General features: G+C 33.8%; 1 protein-coding gene across 1 annotated transcript; it reads right to left on the bottom strand.

The window, feature by feature from the left end:
* Positions 1–14,232: 14,232 nt before the first annotated feature.
* Positions 14,233–17,926, bottom strand: ADH1 (alcohol dehydrogenase 1). The gene is made up of 10 exons (XM_018126330.2): positions 17,644–17,926; positions 16,766–16,902; positions 16,341–16,387; positions 15,800–16,125; positions 15,608–15,690; positions 15,438–15,513; positions 15,268–15,329; positions 14,881–14,976; positions 14,636–14,797; positions 14,233–14,521 (listed from the first exon to the last, which is right to left on the bottom strand). Exons 1-10 carry the CDS (start codon positions 17,675–17,677, stop codon positions 14,405–14,407), a joined length of 1,140 nt encoding a protein of 379 aa, XP_017981819.2. The 5' UTR covers positions 17,678–17,926; the 3' UTR covers positions 14,233–14,404.
* Between the last annotated feature and the right edge of the window lie 1,861 nt (positions 17,927–19,787).

Here is a 19,787-nt window from a genome sequence, read left to right as displayed (position 1 = left end):
AAGCAAGCTAGCTTCTAGGAAGAATAAAGGCTATCATGTAGCAACGAATAGGCAAGGTGGAATGGAAGAGTTTGCATTTTTTAACTTCTTTCCAAAAGTGAAAATGGTTGGTAAAATTACACAGAAAGTCCTTATATTATAACATTTTGTTTAATATAATCCCTCCAAAAAATTTTACTTAATTTAATCATGTATTATGCTATTTGATGTAATTTAAATCTTGCCATTAGAGATGCTAACGTAACACTGACGTTTCAGACAGTATTGACATGTCAGAAATATATTTTTTTTATTTTCTTAAACTGAAACAGTGTTTGTATCTTTTTATTTTTCATTTTCTCCTTCCCCTTTCTCTCCACCCCATCCCTTTTTCTCTCTTGTTCCTTTCAAACTCAGAATTCGGTGGGTTACTGCCCAAATTCCGATCGAGGGTCGTCGTTATCATCAATTTCGCCGATGGTCGGGTGCCCTTGGCAGATGCCAAAAATGTCAGAAATTCCTTTTCTCGCCCTTTTTTCTCTCTTGTTCCTCTCAAACCCAGAATTCGGTGAGTTACTGCCTCAATTCCGATCGACAACCGTCACGATTGCCACCGCTGTCGCCTGCTGACGGCCCATTGCCAATGCCAGAAATGTAAAAAAAAAAATCTCGAAAATTCGTTTTCTTACCCTTTTTCACTTGATCGAGATCATTTTTTCAAAATCTACTCCAATATTCCTAAATCTACAAAAAGCTAAGAAAAAAAAAAAATGATATGCTAACTACTTGCGAGAAGTACTTCCGTGTTTAATGTCTGAGCATTATCAACTGTAGCTTATCTCATTTGACAGCAGAATGATATTTCTTTCCTATTATATTGACTTTCCTTGCCCTCTTCCCCTTTGTTTGAGAATATTTACTAGAGGATTGTACTTCATTAACGTTAAGTTAGGGATGTTCTTGCCAAAATTTGTACTTTAAATGCCAAATTTTGTTTGATTTAGCATTATCAATTTTTGTTCCTCTCTCTTGTCCCTTTCCTATCTCATGACAATGAAAAGAAAATTCAAGAAAAAGCCGAGATTCATGCTGCCGAAAGATCTCACATTTCTTTCTTTTTCTCCAAAAAAGAGCAGTCCTTTCTATAAGAACTCAAAGGAAAAAACCAAAAACCGAAGGATGGAGCCCGTTTTGTGCAAAACCAACTGCTTCATACCTTTCAAACCACACAAATTAAAAGAAAAATCAACTAGAAAAAACAAAAAAGAAAACTTCAATACAAAAATAAACTTATGAATTATATTAAAAAAAGTGAATTAAGCTTCTATCTTTTTATTACTTAAATTAAGTTCATAATTTTTATTTTAAATCAAATGAGTTTCTCTCACTAATAACGATTAAATTGATATTTGTATATTATGTCATCTGTCACGTGACAAAAATGACATGTTATTTTGATAACATTATTATCATATGAGAGATAACATGGCATTAAAACTTGTCACTTAAGAATTGTGCTTTGTCACGTGTTATAAAATGATCGGTTTAGTGATTTTTTTTTTTAAAACTTAATTGCTAACAAATCGAATTATCTAATTTAGGATTTAGACCTAAAACTTACCAAATCATCTTAGAGACAAAAAAATCATGTTAGATTCAAGAAAGCAAGTTTGATTGTGGGGAATTACTCGAAAGTGAGAATTTATGTATCTTAAAATTTACTCAAACTTTGGATTCATGCAAATCTCAAGTAGAAACTAATAAAAACTATAACTAATTAACAATAAAAAAAAATCAATCAACCAAGACAATAGCCACCAAACTGTCACAACTTAAATCTGGAAGCCATGACCGACTCAAGAATATCGATGAGAGTGACCTTTTTAACCCATGCAAGCCTAAGATAAACAAATAATCCGAATACTGACACGAGCATCATTGGAATATTCACCATCGAATCATACATCAAACAAGCATGAATATATTATATCACAAAGGTATATATATCTTACTAAGTTGCACGCTCATGTGCTTATAATGCAAAAGTAACACATATCAAAATAACAAGTATGGGCCATCTTGTGGCAAATACAAGTGTAGCCAACCCATGGCAAATCTCAAATACATATAATTTAATACAAGACATAATCAATATCTTATCCATGATAGTCAAACATAAATGACCAAACCAAATAAGACCAGAAGTATGACTCGAAACAAAAAGGGTTGACACCTACTGGATGTCTTACTGAACACCTATCAATACTGACTATGGAAGCAACTCTTCCCAAGAACAATGGATTAAGCCAACTACTGATTTGCAACAACAAATACATCTTACATGTGTAAGTTATAAAAAAATCTTTGAATAGATATGGGGGAGGGAGAACAAGCTAAATGAGATAGTATTTATCAAAGATACTTTAAAATAATGCAAGTAATCCATTCTCAAATGATATCAAAGTTTCCTTTCAAACATATCAAATATTCAAAGCGTTAAGGAATCTAATTCTCGAGCAAGATCCAACATCCCAAGGTGCGAGTTATGTGTCAAGCATGATTAGTTATTCAAGAAATCTCAAATCTTCATTTCGACGGATACAAACTTGATTAAAATAATTTTATAAGGTTTTGTTAAAAGCCCATTCGTAAGCCTTTGAAATGAGAATAATAGTTTAAAAAGACGTTCAAGTATTTCCAAGAAAGCAAATAATAAATATCAAGTTTAAAAGCCTTTGTAGTAGATCTTGAGGAAAACAAAAGTTTAGTTTCAAAAATGAAATAATGTCATTACCTTTAAAAAAAAACCCTTTAAGAAAATTAATGGATTTCAAAAACAACATAATCCATACTAAATTGAATAAATCAAGTCTAAACACCAAAGTCGGGGCAACTACCCAGTTCAAAGATCAAGGTCGAAATGAATACCAAATCCAAATGCTAGAATTGAAGCAAATACTAAAATCAAGCACCAAAGTTGAAACAAATGCTAAATCCAAAGATCGAAATCTAAACAAATACCAAATCTAATGTCCAAAGTCGAAATAATATCAATTTTAAAGTCCAAAATCAAAACAAGTATTAAATCCTAATTCCATAGTGTCAAATATCAATTTAAACAACTCATGGAGTGCTAGATAGCTTGAACAATCAAATCAAAGAGTTTTGTAACACCAAAGTGGTCAGATGCTATCAATTTTAAAGTCCAAAATCAAAACAAGTATTAAATCCTAATTCCATAGTGTCAAATATCAATTTAAATAGCTCATGGAGTGCTAGATAGCTTGAACAATCAAATCAAAGTGTTTCGTAACACCAAAGTGGTAAGACGCTATCAATTTTAAAGTCCAAAATCAAAACAAGAATTAAATCCTAATTCCATAGTGTCAAATATCAATTTAAATAGCTCATGGAGTGCTAGATAGCTTGAACAATCAAATCAAAGTGTTTCGTAACACCAAAGTGGTCAGATGCTATCAATTTTAAAGTCAAAAATCAAAACAAGTATTAAATCCTAATTCCATAGTGTCAAATATCAATTTAAATAGATCATGGAGTGCTAGATAGCTCGAATAATCAAATCAAAGTGTTTCGTAACACCAAAGTGGTCAGATTCATGATAGTCATCAATCGTATATCAAATGAGGTATAGCATGAATAATCAAATCAAAGCGCTCCGTAACACTAAAGTGGTCAGATACATGATAGTTATCGACCGTCTATCAAAAGAGGTAGGATTGTATCAACTACCAAACGAAACCAAATCAAAGGGGGTAGGACTTCATTAGCTATCCAATCAAAGCTAAGCATTGTGCACAATGGCTATTGGCTTTTGTCACTAGCTATAGGTCCATAACTCAAGTTGGTGCCACTAAAACATTTTGTTTTATATTTCCAAATATTCAAATGTTCATTTCCAAACTAATAGGTGAATCCATTCACCATTTAAGCTCAAAAGATTTGAAACAAAACGAAGTCAAGTTATCCAAAGTCCATTTCCAAACAAGGGATAAATCCAATCATTAATCAAAAGAGAACGAAACAAAACTAAAGATCAAAACAAAAACTAAGTCAAGTCATCAACCTCAAAGACAAATTGACTCGATGCTAGGGTTTATGCAAAACTAATCATTTTTCATTCCAATTAACCATAAACAAATATCAGTTTTGGGGCATCAAACATTTGAAAGGCTCGTTCTTCGTGCTTAAAACTAAATACATAATAACATATTTACATAGTATACATAAATTTCATAAGCAAGATTGAAATCATTGTTCACATCACAAAGTTCATCAAAATATGTTTTAAAGCGAGGTTGTAGAATAAACAGGCTTAATTATATCAAAATAATTAAAAACGTCATATATACCCACCTCTTGAAGTGTGCCTTTTCCTCTTATCACCCTTCGTAGAAAGGTAGACTCCTTCAAAAACTCAAACTACTCCAATAGCTCTTAAAATGATGTTTAATCATCAACATTTTCAAAAACTCATGAAAATTTTATAATACATTGAATACCCATTTCTAGCTCTATTTAATCTTCACTTATTTTCAATAACTTTCATCAATCTTTCATCCAAACCTCGTACCTATTAAGTAAACAACTTACTTTACCTATTTTTCCTCCTTGGTGAGCTTTTAGTGGGGGCATCTAGCCAAATCTTGAAAACTTAAAAAAAGTTTCTAGCTTTTAGAGAGAGAAGATAAAAATATGAAAAATCAAGTTTTGGGAGTGAAAATCCTTACCTTTAGCACTTAGAATCTAAGGTTTGATGATGGGATTTAGTAGGTCTTGATAGGTGTGAAGTTTGAGAGAAAATAGGTGGAAGAACAAAGAGAAGTGATATAAATGAGTGAGTCTCAAGTTTTAGGGCTTTTAAGCCCATTTAAGGCTATTTAGGCATTCTAGGGTCAACTGTATATGGTTTGGGGTCGACCCTCAACCATAATGTTTGCATTTCTTTTATTTTTCCTTCACAGGGTTAGCCCTCTATGCCTTGGGGTCGACCTTGGACCAAAATGTATGAACTTCCCCCGTTTCTTCCTCACAAGGTAGACCCCCTATGCATTAGGGTTAACTTTTCAAGTCTAAACTTATAAAAATTGTTCCTTTTAAGGCCTAATTCCATTCTAACTCTTTTCCATAACCTTCATAACCTTTAGTTGTGAATTCTCAAGGATGACAATAAGGTTTTTGGCTAGTCCTTACACTTTCTAAGCTCACCAAATTAACTAGCTAATTTATTCGAGTAACTGAAACTACAAGTTTCACATTCTTCCCCCCCTTAAGAAAAATTTATCCTCGAGTTTAAACTAAAAAGTTACTTACTTCAATTTTGAAATAAGTAAAGCTACTTTACATGCAACTCTTCCTCAGATTCCCAAATCACCTCGTCCTCAAAGTGGTTGTACCAAAGGACTTTCATCGAAACTACATCCTTAATGCGTAGTTGTTTTACTTGCCTATCCAAGGTTTGCACTAGTACCTCCTCATATGACAGATCATCACCCAAAAGAATTTCCTCATAATGAATCACGTGAGATGGGTAGGGGTTTTACTTTTGAAGCATAAACACATGAAACACTAGATGAATATTGGAAAGATTCGGCAGTAACGCCAATTTATGAGTTATTGCACCAATTCTCTCTAGGATCTCAAAGGGTCCAATATATCTTGAGCTCAACTTGCCCTTTTTACCAAACTTCATGATCCTCTTTGTAGGCGAAACCTTCAAGAATACATGGTCACCTACCTCAAACTCTAAGTCTCAATGCCTATGATCGACATATGATTTTTGTCGACTTTGAGCTATCAACAACCTAGCTTGAATCAATCAAATCTTGTCAATGGCCTCTTGAACTATCTCCAATCTAAGTGGCTTCCTTTCACCAATCTCAAACCAAGCGATAGGTGATCTATACTTACACCCATTCAAGGCCTCATAGGGTACCATCACAATGTTAGCCTAGTAACTATTGTTGTAGGAAAACTCTATCAAAGGAAAGTGTCGATCTCATGTAACTTCAAAATCAATAACACAAGCCCGTAACATGTCCTTCAAGGTCTATATAGTCCTCTAAGACTATCCATCGGTTTGAAGATGAAAGACAATGCTAAAATTAAGCTTGTTTCCTAAAGCCTCTTGAAATTTATCCCAAAATCAACTAATGAACTAGGTACCTCTATCCTAGACTATGGTAACTGGAACTTTGTGCAATCTCACTATCTCTTTAATGTACAATCTCGCATACTGTGCTGCCTCACAGCTAACCTTCATAGATAAGAAATGTGTAGACTTAGTCAATCTATTCACGGTAACCCAAATGGAATCTTATCCCTTGCTGGTGTAAGGTAATCCCGTCACAAAATCCATAGTTATATGTTCTCACTTCCACTCACGAACAGGTAAAAGCTGTAACAACCCTGCGGCCCTCTAATGCTTTACCTTAACTTGTTAGCATACTAAACACTTAGCCACAAACTCAGTCACATCTTTTTTCATACTTTCCCACCAAAATACCTTTCTTAAATCATGGTACATCTAAGTGAATCCAGGGTGTACTACATAAGTCGACAAATGTGCCTCCCTAAAAATCTCTCTTTTAAGACCATCCATATTCTGCACATCCACTTTTGCTCCAAAGTGGAGTAAGCCATCCAAATCTCTAACAAAGTGCTACCCCTTTCTCACTTGGGCATCACCTAAAGCCTTGGTCACCCATCCATCCTTAGCTTGGGCTTTCTTAATGTGACCAAGTAGCATAGGCCTCACTAAAAAATGTACTAATATAGCATCAATCTCATTGGCCTCAAAATGTACTTCCTTATTTCCTAAACTATAGATGTCTCTCACCAAAGGTCTTTTACCAATGGTGATATAGGCCAAGCTTCCCATAGACTTCTGACTTAAAGCATCGGCTACCACGTTCACCTTGTCAAGGTAGGCTAAGTACAGGAGTTGAAGTAAGACAAGTCTTGATTTCCCAAAGCTTTCCTCACAAGCCTCATTCCATTGGAACTTTATATTCTTTTGAGTCAATTTAGTCATTGATGCTACGAGTCTAAAGAAATCCTTGACAAATCATCTATAATATCCCAACAAACCTAGGACGCTGCAAATCTCTATCACAGAAGTTGGCCTTGGCCATTTCTCCATAACCTTTATCTTTTTTGGGTCTACCATAACTTCTTCACTGGAAATCACATGACCTAATAAGCTAACACTATCAAGCTAAAACTCGCACTTGGAGAATTTGGTATACAATTGGTGATCTCTCAACACTTAAAGCACAATCTTCAGATGTTGCTCATGTTCCTCTTGACTATTTGAGTACAACAAAATGTCATCAATGAATACCACCATAAAATTGTCAAAATATGATTTTAACACTTGATTCATCATGTCCATAAAAGCTATCGAGGCGTTCGTAAAACCAAAAGACATAACCAAAAACTAATAATGTCCATACCTAGTACAGAATGCGGTCTTAAGCATATCCTCCCTCCTAATCCTGAGTTAGTGGTAACTAAAACTGAAATACCCCATACTTTGATATGGTGATAAATAAAGTTGATCGAATGTAAATTGAGGTCAATTAAAATGTTTAAAATTGATAAAAGACAAAAGGAGTAGTTTAGGATAAAATATTCCGAAAGTGAGAAAATAATAATAATTTTATCGGAGGAGAATTTGCGAGATAAAAGGCGATTCGGAAGTCAAGTGAGGCATAATAAGGTATTTTGGGTATCAAGGAGACAAGATAAAATTTTTAGAAAAAAATAATATTTTATTAATAAAATAATATTAAAATATTAATATTTAGTCGGATGTCGAAATCAGTCATCAAGAAGGATCATATGGTTGATCCAAGTGGGGGAGAAGATGACAAGCTCGACTCTATAAAAGTATTTGTCATGACATACATATGATGGATAGCATGTTTGCATGCTAAAAGAGTCTCGAAGAATTTACAAAAGTCGATATTGTACCTAGAGGTACAACAAAGTTGATTTAAGCCTCGAACTAGATCAAATAGAGAATTTATGATGAAATTAAGAATTTTAAAGTCCCAGAATGGTTTAATATGGTAATTCGGAGTTCGAAGATCAATTTGGAGACAAACCGAAATTTTCGCTATCTAGGGGCAAAATGGTCATTTGCCACTTGGGACAAAATGGGAATTTTAAAAAAGATTTTTTTGGCCCCATTTGACTTATTGGAGTAAGATTTGAGGTTTAGAAGTGAAAAATTTTAATTTTGGTATAATTTAAAGTATAGGGGTAAAATGGTAATTTTACCACCCTAGGGCAAAACAGTAATTTTCCACCACCAGGACATTTTTTCAGCATATGGTCATCTCTTATCCTCATTTTGACCATTGACTAATTGTATGGTGGAGATAAAAAGGATTAAAATTTTAAAGTTTTAAAAACGAGCCAATGACATGATGCCACGTGTCATGCTTTTATTAATTTATTATTTTCCTTTTTAAAAGGCACAAAAATCAGCTCATCTTCCACCCCATGGCCGGCCAAACCAGCAAGAAGAGAGAGAAAATAAAAACAAAACCCTAGAGAGAGAAAATCAAAGAAAAAGTGTGAATTTTCAAGGAAATTAAGTGAAAAAGGTATGATTTTTCAAGCTTAGCTTAAAATTTATCATTTTCATGCATTTTTCATCATTTTCCATGGTTGAATCATGTGATTTGAGGATGAATTCAATTCTGAAAAAATGGGTTAGGAGAGAGAAACTTGTTAGATTAATTTGATTCTAAGTTATGTTAGTGTTTTAAGTTAGTTTAGCATATTTAGGAACAAAACAACAAGAAAAGAATTTATTTTCCTCCATTACCATTATTGGCCGAATTTTCTAGGGGAATATTGGCTAATGATCTTGATGTTTATTTGAGGAATTATGATGAATAATGATGAATTATGAGTCTAGAAAAATAATAAAAATTTTCGGAGCAAAAATAAGAATTTTTACCCATTAGGGGTATTTTTGTAATTTGTTACCAAGACTGATAATTTGCACCACACTAAGGAACATTAAGTCAATTTGGGTGCAATTGAGGTATAGAAACTGAAAAAAATTAATTTGAGATTAAATTGGACGCGTTAGTAATTTAATCGGGTAATAGGTCGAATTAGGTAGCACCGCATTTAAGCGGTAGTCGGATAAGTTGCATGTCATATCATGCATATATACCGAGCCTGAGTTGATTTTATAATGGTCAAGCATTGATGTGGTGAATTATGTATTGTACATTGTGGATAGATGGTGAGCAAATTACACTGGTAAAAGTACAGAGATTGTGCTTGAAGACTGGGATTAGGAGTACATCGACTCCTAGAACTGTGAGTGGACAATTTATCGTCTTAAATATCTAGAGTAATTATACTTGTTTGATTCTTTTATTGAATGGTGAGTTTAAATTATAAAATATTATGTTTTTTAATTAAAATATTTTTTTAATAAAAATGAGATTTATACTGGTTTTAAAATCATATATTGTTTTAGGAAAATTGAGTATATAGAGATTGTGTTGAAATTTATGATTTTATATGTTATTGAAATTTGGGCTTATGACACTATGGTAGCATGATGGCTAAATTTTTGGGATTGGTCTCGGTAAACTGAATTACATTTTATTCGTCATATTATGCTACTGAAAATTTTATGGGTCTGGTGGTATATTAAACGGTCACTGCAGTGGTGAAGGTTTCCATAGACTACCTATGAGAGGGGCACGGTAACCCAATTATATATTTACCTCCGGGGAGAGATGTTGGATGAAGTATCTCCTGAGGTAAAATTTGAATGCACCTCACGGTCACTGCAGTGGTGGGGGTTTTCGTGGACTGCCTATGAGAGGAGCACTGTAACTCAATTATATATTTACCTCCGAGGGGAGATGTTGGGTGAAGTATCTCCTGAGGTATGATTTGAGTGCACCTCACGTTCGGGTCACCACGTGAGAGTGAGACTCAGCCAACGCCAAGGAACGACTGTGTGTCAGATGTGAAAACATGTTTATGGGTATGGGTCATTGAACAACCTTGGCGGTCTCAGTGGGATACCTTGACGAAGGTATCTGCAAGAATGATTCTGGTAGGGGCCAAGTTTAAGAAATTCATAAGCTGGGAAATTTTGATGAAAAGAAATTGTTTGGTATAGATTGAAACGCATTTTGCGTTATGAACATTATTGATATATAACGTTTTTATATTGTCTCCATCTACTCGGCTTTAGATGCTTTTGATGGTAATTGTTTACTCACTGGGATTATTTAATCTCACCCCTCTTCCTATCCATTTTTCAGGCTCAGGACAGTTTGTTGATAGTTGATTAAGACGAGAATTAATCTCAGAGTTGCATCATAGGAAGTAAGGGTTCGTAGCTCTACACATTATTGGTTAGTTGGGGGCCCACGTGTCACTGTAAACGAAATTTCATACTTTAATTATCTTTATTACTATATGAAAAAATTTATTTTACTCTTACGCTACAAAAGTTATTTTAGGAAGACTTTGAAAATATTGTGTTTTAAGAAAATAGAATATTTTATTTAATATTTTTATTATATTCAAATAGCTATAATTTTAATTTAAACGAATGTTTTAGAGTTCAAAATTTAATTTAAATCATGAAATATGTGTTTCCACTTACATATTACATTTCTATGGATTTCGAAAATTTTTTTAAAAAAATGATGAAAATGCCCCTGTGAGCTAGAAAATAATATTTTATTGTTTTGAGTTGGAAACGACTTATGATTTCTTGAAATGTGAGATTTAATAACTGTCGCTCACTGGGGAGATGTGAAAGCTGATGCTAAGCCTTGCGGGGTTTCGATCGGCATTCGGGGTAATGAGTGCCTATCGGGACGTCGCGGCTGTTGTCACGGGCTCGATGAGAGTTTCGGGTCTGACAAAAACGAAGATCAATTTAGGAGAAACATTGCGCCCCTTGCAATTGATTAAACAAATCATTAATACAAGAACGTGGATACTTATTCTTTATTGTTACCTTATTAAGCTATTTGTAATCGATTCATAGCTTGAGTGATCTACTTTCTTCCTCACAAATAATACTGGTGCACTCATGGTGACATACTAGGGAGTATGAAATTATACAATAAATCCTCAAATTAATCCTTGAGTTCCTTAAGTTCTGTTAGTGCAATACGGTATGGTAGTAGGGATATCGGTTGGATATCTTTTACCAAATCTATGCAAAACTCAACTTCCCTATTTGGGGGCAAGTTAAGTAGTTCTTCCGAAATTATATTGGAAAACTCCTTAACTATGGGCACAATTTAGGCAAAAAAAAAAACCAAAAAAGGGAGGGGAAATGGAGTTTTCGGTTTAGTTAGGTTAATTTTTTGGAGGTTGGGATTTTGAGTTTTTGGGGTCTCGATAGCCAAGGAGGAAGAAAAAGAAATTAAGGAAGAAGAAGAAAAAAGAAAAAGAGAGAAGGACGAAGGGCCACCAACAATAATGTCGCTAAGGAGAAAAAAAAATAAAGAGAATAAAGAATACGGTAAAAAGAGAGAAGAAAGAAAAAAATGGGTGGGTTAAGAATAAGTTAATCGCTTAACTATTTTTTTGGTCAAAATACCTCAACAATCCATGTACTCATACACTTTCTTCAATTGAATTTCTCTATTCAAAATCGTAACAATTTAATTACTTGATTTTGAAAATTGCTTCAATTTGGTCATTCCAACAACTATTATGGGCTTACTAAGTTTTGAACTCAAGACCTTATGCAAGCATAACAAGCTCCTTACCACCACCTCTAAGCCTTTACTTTTGATTATTTATTGATTTTGTTTGTTTTTTTTTTCTTCCTTCTTATTCCTTCTTATTTTTTTCTTTCTTTTCCTCTTTTTCTTTCTTTTTTTTTTGTTCTTTCTCTCCTTTTACCATATCTTTTAAAGATCGGTGATCGACAACCTGCATTCGATGATCGTGATCGATGACCTTCGGCCATTGATTGACGTCTAGTGATCTATGGTCAGCGACGAGGTTTGGTGACTAACGACCTATCTTTAAGGGAAAATGTGAGAGAAGAGAGAGAAAGAAAAAAAAATAAGAAAAATAAAAAAGAATAAAAGGAAAGAAAAGCAATATATAATCAAATATAAGGGCTTAGAGTTGGTAGTAAAAAGCTTGTTGTGCTTGCATGAGGTTTTAGGTTTGAAACTCAACATTTACATAATATTTTTAGAGAAAACAAGGAAGAGACACGAAGTGCCCTCTTGACATGCCACATGTCGCTCTTTTATCACGTCACATGTCACCCTCTGGACATGCCATGTGGCATGACCTGGATGGGTGTTGAAAGAGAGATGCCACATGGCATATCCACGTTAGCATGTCAATGCCATGTGGCACTGCTACATTAGCATGTCAAACCATGTCAGCACCATGTTAATGCTGACGTCAGTTTTGTAAAGGGTAATTTTGAAAGGAAAATATTAGAGGAATTAAATTGAAACATTTTTCAAAATAAAAGTATAGGGACTGCTAAGGTATTTTTTTTTATTTCTTACATGTTAGTATCACATCAGCACCACTTCAACACCATTTGATCCGTCAAGGTCACGTCAATGTCTAACAACAAATTTAGAAAGAGTTACTAATAAAGATCAAATTACACAAAATAGCACAATACAAGTACTAAATTAAACATGTTTTTTGTAGAGTGATTAAATTGAACCAAACATTATAATAAACGAACTTCTTGAATAATTTTATCGAAAATGGTTTGAGTCTATTGAGCAATTCACCTGCAGCCCATCAAGCACGTTAACATGTCTAAATAAGAATTTAGTAAGTCAAATCCCAAATGCCACCTGAGCCATTGGAGGCCCAAATTAAACTTTCGTTACAACCTTCAAAAGTCCAAAAATCTTATGATTTCGTTAGAAAAAGGTGTAAATTTCCGCATATGATCTCCAAAGTTACATTTATTCCACTTTGGTTGATAGTATGTCAAAATTTTGTCAATCAATTATGAGTAGTATTGCAATTCACAGTTCAATAATTAACCAGGTCAAATGATCAAGATAACCCTTCCTTCTCTGATGTTTCATTTTTGGCATAATATATAAAATAGCTCATAAATTATTTAAGAATATTTAAATAAATTTTTATTTTTTTATTAAATTCAATTAGGTCTTTATATTTTTATTTCGAGTCAAATGAACCCTAATAACTAACGATTAACTAATTGTTATTAATTGAAACATCACTTGTCATTTTATATCATATGTATTGACATGACATACTGGATGATAATTTGGCATAATGATATATTCACATGGTATTTTCACTCTCTATGTCATTGCCATGTTAATGACATGTAAGCATGAAATGATAGGTGATATTTGAACTAATGACAATTAGTCAATCATTATTTTATAAGATTCTATTTGACCCAAAATAAAAGTATAAGAGTTTGATTGAATGTAATAAAAGAACAAAAATTTATTTGAATTTTTTAAATTGTTTAAGAATTTTTTTCTAATATTTTTAATGTCTTGTTTTTTTTTTTTTGGGGGGGCAGGATTAAATGTTATTAATTCAGTCCCAATTCGTGAAGGAATTTTATTGGCTAATTTAATTTACATTTTCAATTAGCGTTATTTCAGAAAATTTAAGACTTTTTTATTGATGCTTTTACCTTTTTTTTTTGTTTGCAAAAAGGAATAAAATAATAATAATAAAAAAAAGAAATAGAAAATCAAATACAGAGTAAAAATTAAGCATAGCGGCTGGCATCTCTACCAATCAAGTTAACTGATCTTAGATATCAATGGTAGTACATTTAAGAAGCTTAAAATTGAGCCGTATCATATTACTTAAGAATGGTGGGCTCGAGCTCTAGTTCAACGAATAAATCAGATGCTGCCAATGCTGAAAGTAGAAATGGGAATAACAAAAAGCCGAGTGGAAAGAAAAATAGCAGAATCCACTAAAGTTTTGGTCGCCTGCCACCACCGTATTTGCTTCTTTGGTTGTATTTCCTACCCTATCTCATCTTGTATACTTGGCTTGGTTAAATGGTTAAGAGAAATTAAACTTAACTCAAACATTTATCTTTCATCTTCCCGACTTGGGTTTTATAACTCTGTTTACTTTACGACCATATACCATTAAACCTTGCAACCGAGGGAAACAAGCATAGCTATGGCGATAACATAGAGCAAGTTGAGCACAAAACAATCACAATGCAGAAAGAAGTAAAGACAAAACAGGAAAAATGTACTTTCATAAACTGCAAACCATGTAGCACAGATTGTTTATTTGCTCTGCACAAAATGTAAGTCATGGTAACTGAAAGACAGCAGAATAGACAGAACTTTCAAAATAAAGAAGCTAGTGCCCTTCATCCACAGGTCAATCCAGCCGTTCCCTAAGCATCCATGCGAATTATGCATCTCAGACCCTCGCCCCGGAGCATGTATTCAAATGCCTTGTTGATCTCAGAGAAAGGGACAGAGTGAGTGATGAATTTATCCAGTTCAAGTTCCTGCAACATCAAGAGATGGCAACGTTATTGTTTGTGGGAAACAGGAGAAAAAGATAGATATTCAAGTAAGAAAATGTACTAGAAAGAATTCTTTAAACAGGAGTACAAACTCACATTGTTCATATATTTTTCAACAACGCCTGGAATATGAGACCGAGGCTTGTAGTTGCCAAAGAAAGTACCCTTGAGAGTCCTCTCATTCAGTAGATTCATTGGATGAGTTTTGAATGCATCATCTTTGTTTGGCACACCGACAAGCACAGCGACACCCCAACCCTGAAAACAACAGATTTCAGCTAAAAAAGACTGTTAAAAAATATAATCTCCATTTATGAAGAGAAGGTTGGGAAGCAAATTACATCGTGGACACATTCAAATGCAGAAATCATGGCCTGGATGCTCCCCGTACATTCGACACTGCGATCAACTCCTCCTCCAGTCATCTCAGCAATTACCTAATTATTAGATGCAATATGTTAATCTCTGAAGAACAAAAGTCGCTAGTACATTGTAGCATTAATCCTTCCATAATCAACTAGCCAATTGCCATAGGGATGTCCTTCACAAATCAGGATACTAAACAAGTCAATTATATAATGCAGGTTTTATGTAAGGTGATCCCAGTAATTATGTAGTCATGTCAGAATCCCAGATGATATTTTGAGCTTTAGGATCAGAAATGTTAATACCATTTGAAACTAAAAGAACCGTATACAGAATAGAAAATTTTTCAAGCTGGAACCAACCTCTTGAACAGGTTTGTTGTGATCTTTTGGATTCACAAACTCTGTAACACCAAACTTCTTAGCTGCCAGCAGGAATAAGAAGAAACATGGTCAATTTGTAACTTTTGCTTAACCAGGAATATAACAAATCTTTGAATGCATTTATGTAAATACAACTACCGTAATGCTACCTTCTTCAAATCTGTTGGGGTTCAAATCAACACCAATGATCCTAGAAGCACCAGAAACTCTTGCTCCTTCTGCAGCCTAAATATTTCATCAAAGAAGAATAAGTATAAACCAGTCCAACAGTTTTCTAGTTGCCAGAAAAAATACATAAAAGGCAACAAAAATAACTCACAGCTAGGCCAACAGCACCCAGTCCAAAAACTGCAACAGACTGACCATTTTTGGGTTTAGCAACATTCACAGTGGCGCCAAAACCTACAAGCACAGAAATGAAATTAGTTAAACAAGAAATTTCTCAGTGTCATTAATATCATATATCCAGACAAAAGTTGAAAAAATCTAGAGTTGTCCCTAAGTCTCAAACCTGTGGAAATTCCGCAACTTAAAACACACACTTTATCGAGTGGAGCAGATGGATTAATCTTGGCAACCTGGCCAACATGGACAACAGTGTATTCGCTAAAAGTTGAGGTGCCAAGAAAGTGGTAGATAGGCTTCCCATTGATGGAAAATCTAGATTTTCCATCATGAATCATTGTACCCCTATCGGTGTTGATTCTAAGGAGATCACACATGTTACTTTCTTCTGACAAGCAGTGGCGACACTCCTTGCATTCTCCAGTAAAGATGGGGAGAACATGGTCACCTGGTTGGAGATCAGTCACACCCTCACCAACACTCTCCACAATCCTAAGGACCAGCAAGTTCAAAGAAAATAATTAATACATGAGAATTTGGTTAATAAATAGCAAAAGAAAATTATGGGTATATGTATATGAATGTTATTTCAGAAAATTATGAGTGCTTTTTTGATTATGAATGTTTCTTTAATGCAAATTTCGAGGTCATATATGTCTACACTCTAGAATCTTGAAACTACATTAAGCATGTAGCCATCTACATACCCTCCAGCTTCATGACCAAGTATGCGAGGAAACAGAGGATCTTGTCCCTGCGAAAAGAGAAAAATATTGTCAATGATAATGTGGAGAATGAAATTAGAGATTCAGCTCTAAGAAATGCTTAGTCTCAGAGGAAGAAATCAAAAGAAACAATGAATCAGGAAAAACCATCCTTTTCCAAAATTCAGCAGTGGTCAAAGCCAATGAAGAGGAAAAGAAATTTGGCTAAACATCAACACAAGACCAATATTTTTGAAATAATCAGGGATGTTACAGATTTGCAGATCATTCAATTACATATTGCTTTGTCAAAAATTTTCAGATGGAAATTCTTTTTCCTAACAAAAGCTATCAAGTTTTACTTTTCAGCAATTAGATATATAGGACCAATCGCCAAAAACAAGCAGAAACCAAAGGAGAAGCGTAACCTTAGCATCCCAGAAGTAGACATCCGTGTGACATAAAGAAGTGAAGAGTATCTTAATACGGACTTCATCCTTCTGTGGTGGTGCCACTTCCACATCTTCTATCGACAGTGGCTTCCCTGACTCCCATGCCACGGCAGCTGCAATTAGACCACATCCACCGAATTAGCAGAATAATCCCCAAACAATCAATCAATCAGGAACTAAATATAAGAGCTATACTGAACACAGATCATGGTACAAGACTCAAAGAAGAATTCTCACCAAACTAGTACCATAACGCTCAATATAAGTACATGCAAATACTATATCATAGCGTTGTTTATACGCAAAAGGATTTCTTTATCTTAGATTGTCTTTTCATCCCTTCAACGGAATCATCACCTCATAAATAATCAGAAAGTCGCAAGTATTTTTCTTTAGATGATATAATTATTAAAAGTCATAAGAATAACCAGGAAAAGCCAAAATCTTCAACTGAAAATACAGGGTAAGGCAGCAGACAGAGAGGGTAAGAAAAGATATTAAATTCATAAAAATATACGAACTGAAACTTTTGAGTTAATCAAGGACCAAGCCATGCACAAACAAGAAACAAACATCCTCACTCATTCCCTCAACTGATAAGAATTAAAATAAGAAAAGAAAACGTAGTAACCGGACTGGGACAGCTTGGAATCTAAAAATAAGCCATAAGCACTTCAAAAACAAAATGACAAAATAAAAAAGTTCAATATCCTAAGCATCAAAACCACAAAACAAACAGAACAAATGCAAGACCAAACCCCAGAAGAAAAACAAAAAAAAAAAGAAACCCAACAAAGAACATTGATCATATAACAAGAAACAACTGTATTAGTATCAGACAGACAATTGATCACCTTTGCAACGGATGACCTGACCAGCAGTAGTCATGGCTGTTTTCCTCTGACGATCGCTTATGACAAAGCTAAAGATTTTCTTTATCAGATCGCTTGATCTGTTTTATAGGTTTTTTCTTTCTGTAGTAGGATGAGAGACACCTTGACTAGCTCTATATTTATAGGAAAAAAAAAGGGTGAACAGTTGTTGTGGAAGAAATTGAATGTACGAGAATACCCATTTGAGTTCAAATCAATAGATTTGGCAAAGCGTACAAAATTTGTCAAAGTTGTCTTTTTGGGTAATCCTGTGTCTGGTTTTTGTGGGAGCAATGTCATGGTTTTGGTTTTGGCCGCTGTGTAGCATTCTTTTGGCGTTACCATGGGCGCCTCTGGGAACAGCCACGTAGCCTTTGATTTGATTATTGTTTTTTTTATATATAATTAAAAAAAAGAAATTCAGATCTTACTCTTTATACTTGATTTGATTTGATTTGACTATTGTTGTTCTTTATCCTTGTTTGGGCGAGAACATGTCAAACGTGGGGTTCAATTTGTGCTTTTAATGCAACCTATACGACGTGCCATTCTAATTCGTTGTTCCTTACGGTTTCATACTTTCGTTGATCCACTTTAAGCTCATTGTTTTCTTTCTTCCCCTTTCTTTTGGGTTACACTTTTTATAAAATGAAGCCAAGATTTTTATTGTTTAGCTTAAAATAACATCTAAGTTGTAAATTAATAATTTATTTTTTATAGTTATTACTATAAATTGATTGAGCAATCATCTTTTTCCAAATAAACTACTTTTTATGATATCTCATTTTCGTTTCAAACCATGACCGTAATTACTAAAATTTATATAAAATTTTAAGTTAATAAGCATCAACAATTTAAGTTTTTAAAAATTACATGATTTTAATTTAAAAAGTTACTAAATTAGTAGTTAATTTGATTTTTTATCTATTTTTTTATTTATTAGAACTAGGGTGGTTTTGCATATTTTCCTATGGCCCACCGAAGAGCCAATGTGGTACCAAAAAGTCACCAAGAAAGAAAAGAAAAAAAATGCAAGAGATGACAAAGCATAATTTTCAAATTAATACAGTATGATGTACTTATCTGATTTTAAATTAATGCACTGTTTTTCTTTTTGAATATCAAAGATAAGCACAGTAATTAAGTAACATGGAATTGACCTTTTCGGTGCATTATGCATCTATTTCCTACATTATTTGGTTTATTTAAAGTAGAACAGTAGAATTGAAATATAATATGGAATGCACAAAAAAAAAACACATACTACATTGAGCTTCACTTGAATGAATATATGCAGTTCAGTACTTAATTACATAGTATGTATACGATAAAATTCTAACGAGAAAAGGGGATTCAAAAACTTTTACCCTAAACCCTTTTAAAGAGGAAAAACAATTTTCCTTGATTTAATCACAGACAAAATATGTGTTTATTTTCATAGCACTTTTGGTTTTCCTATCAGGTAAAACCTAGTCGGTGCAGGAGGTTACTGTTCAGTTATATTGGTACAATGGGTTCTTCTTTGTTCCTATAATGGATAGAAATCAAAAAGGGCTAAAAGGCCCAATAGAGTTACAGGAAAGGCATTTTTCTTATCTTGTTTATAAACTTTAAGAGATAGTAGTTCATTCCCATTTCATAACTTATGTATATATGTAAAGGGAAAGAAATAAAGAAGAGAAATTTGAGTAATTAAATCCAAATGTTGAAGCACAAGAAGAAGAGGTAATAGATGGAAGAAAGTCACATACTTAATACTTTGGCATTGTAGCAGAAACTAAGCCTATGGAAAGGCTTGCTCTAATATTATGCATTAAATTCCCAGAACATGGAAAGATTTTGTTGATACCCAACACTGTAGCAGGACAGGATGCCCAACCATGTATCCACTCTTCTACATTTTAGGTCCTGCAATCTTTCACTCGTCATCAAGTCTATCTTCTCTCTCCTTTCCCCAAACCACAAATAATTTTCATTCCAATTCTCCACTCTTTATATATTTGTTTTATCTTTAATTAACATTTGGGGCGGTACTGGATAGGAATAGCCCTTTAAATTTGAATACAAAATTTTAGGTAGCAGTAAGTGTCACAAATCCCATATTAATGACAAATTTGATTAATCTT

The sequence above is a fragment of the Theobroma cacao genome, chromosome 8, assembly GCF_053813885.1.
Source record: "Theobroma cacao isolate CCN51 chromosome 8, ASM5381388v1, whole genome shotgun sequence".
Lineage (NCBI taxonomy): Eukaryota > Viridiplantae > Streptophyta > Magnoliopsida > Malvales > Malvaceae > Theobroma > Theobroma cacao.
The sequence above is the reverse complement of the archived record's forward strand: the minus strand, read 5'-3'. Positions and strand labels throughout refer to the sequence as shown.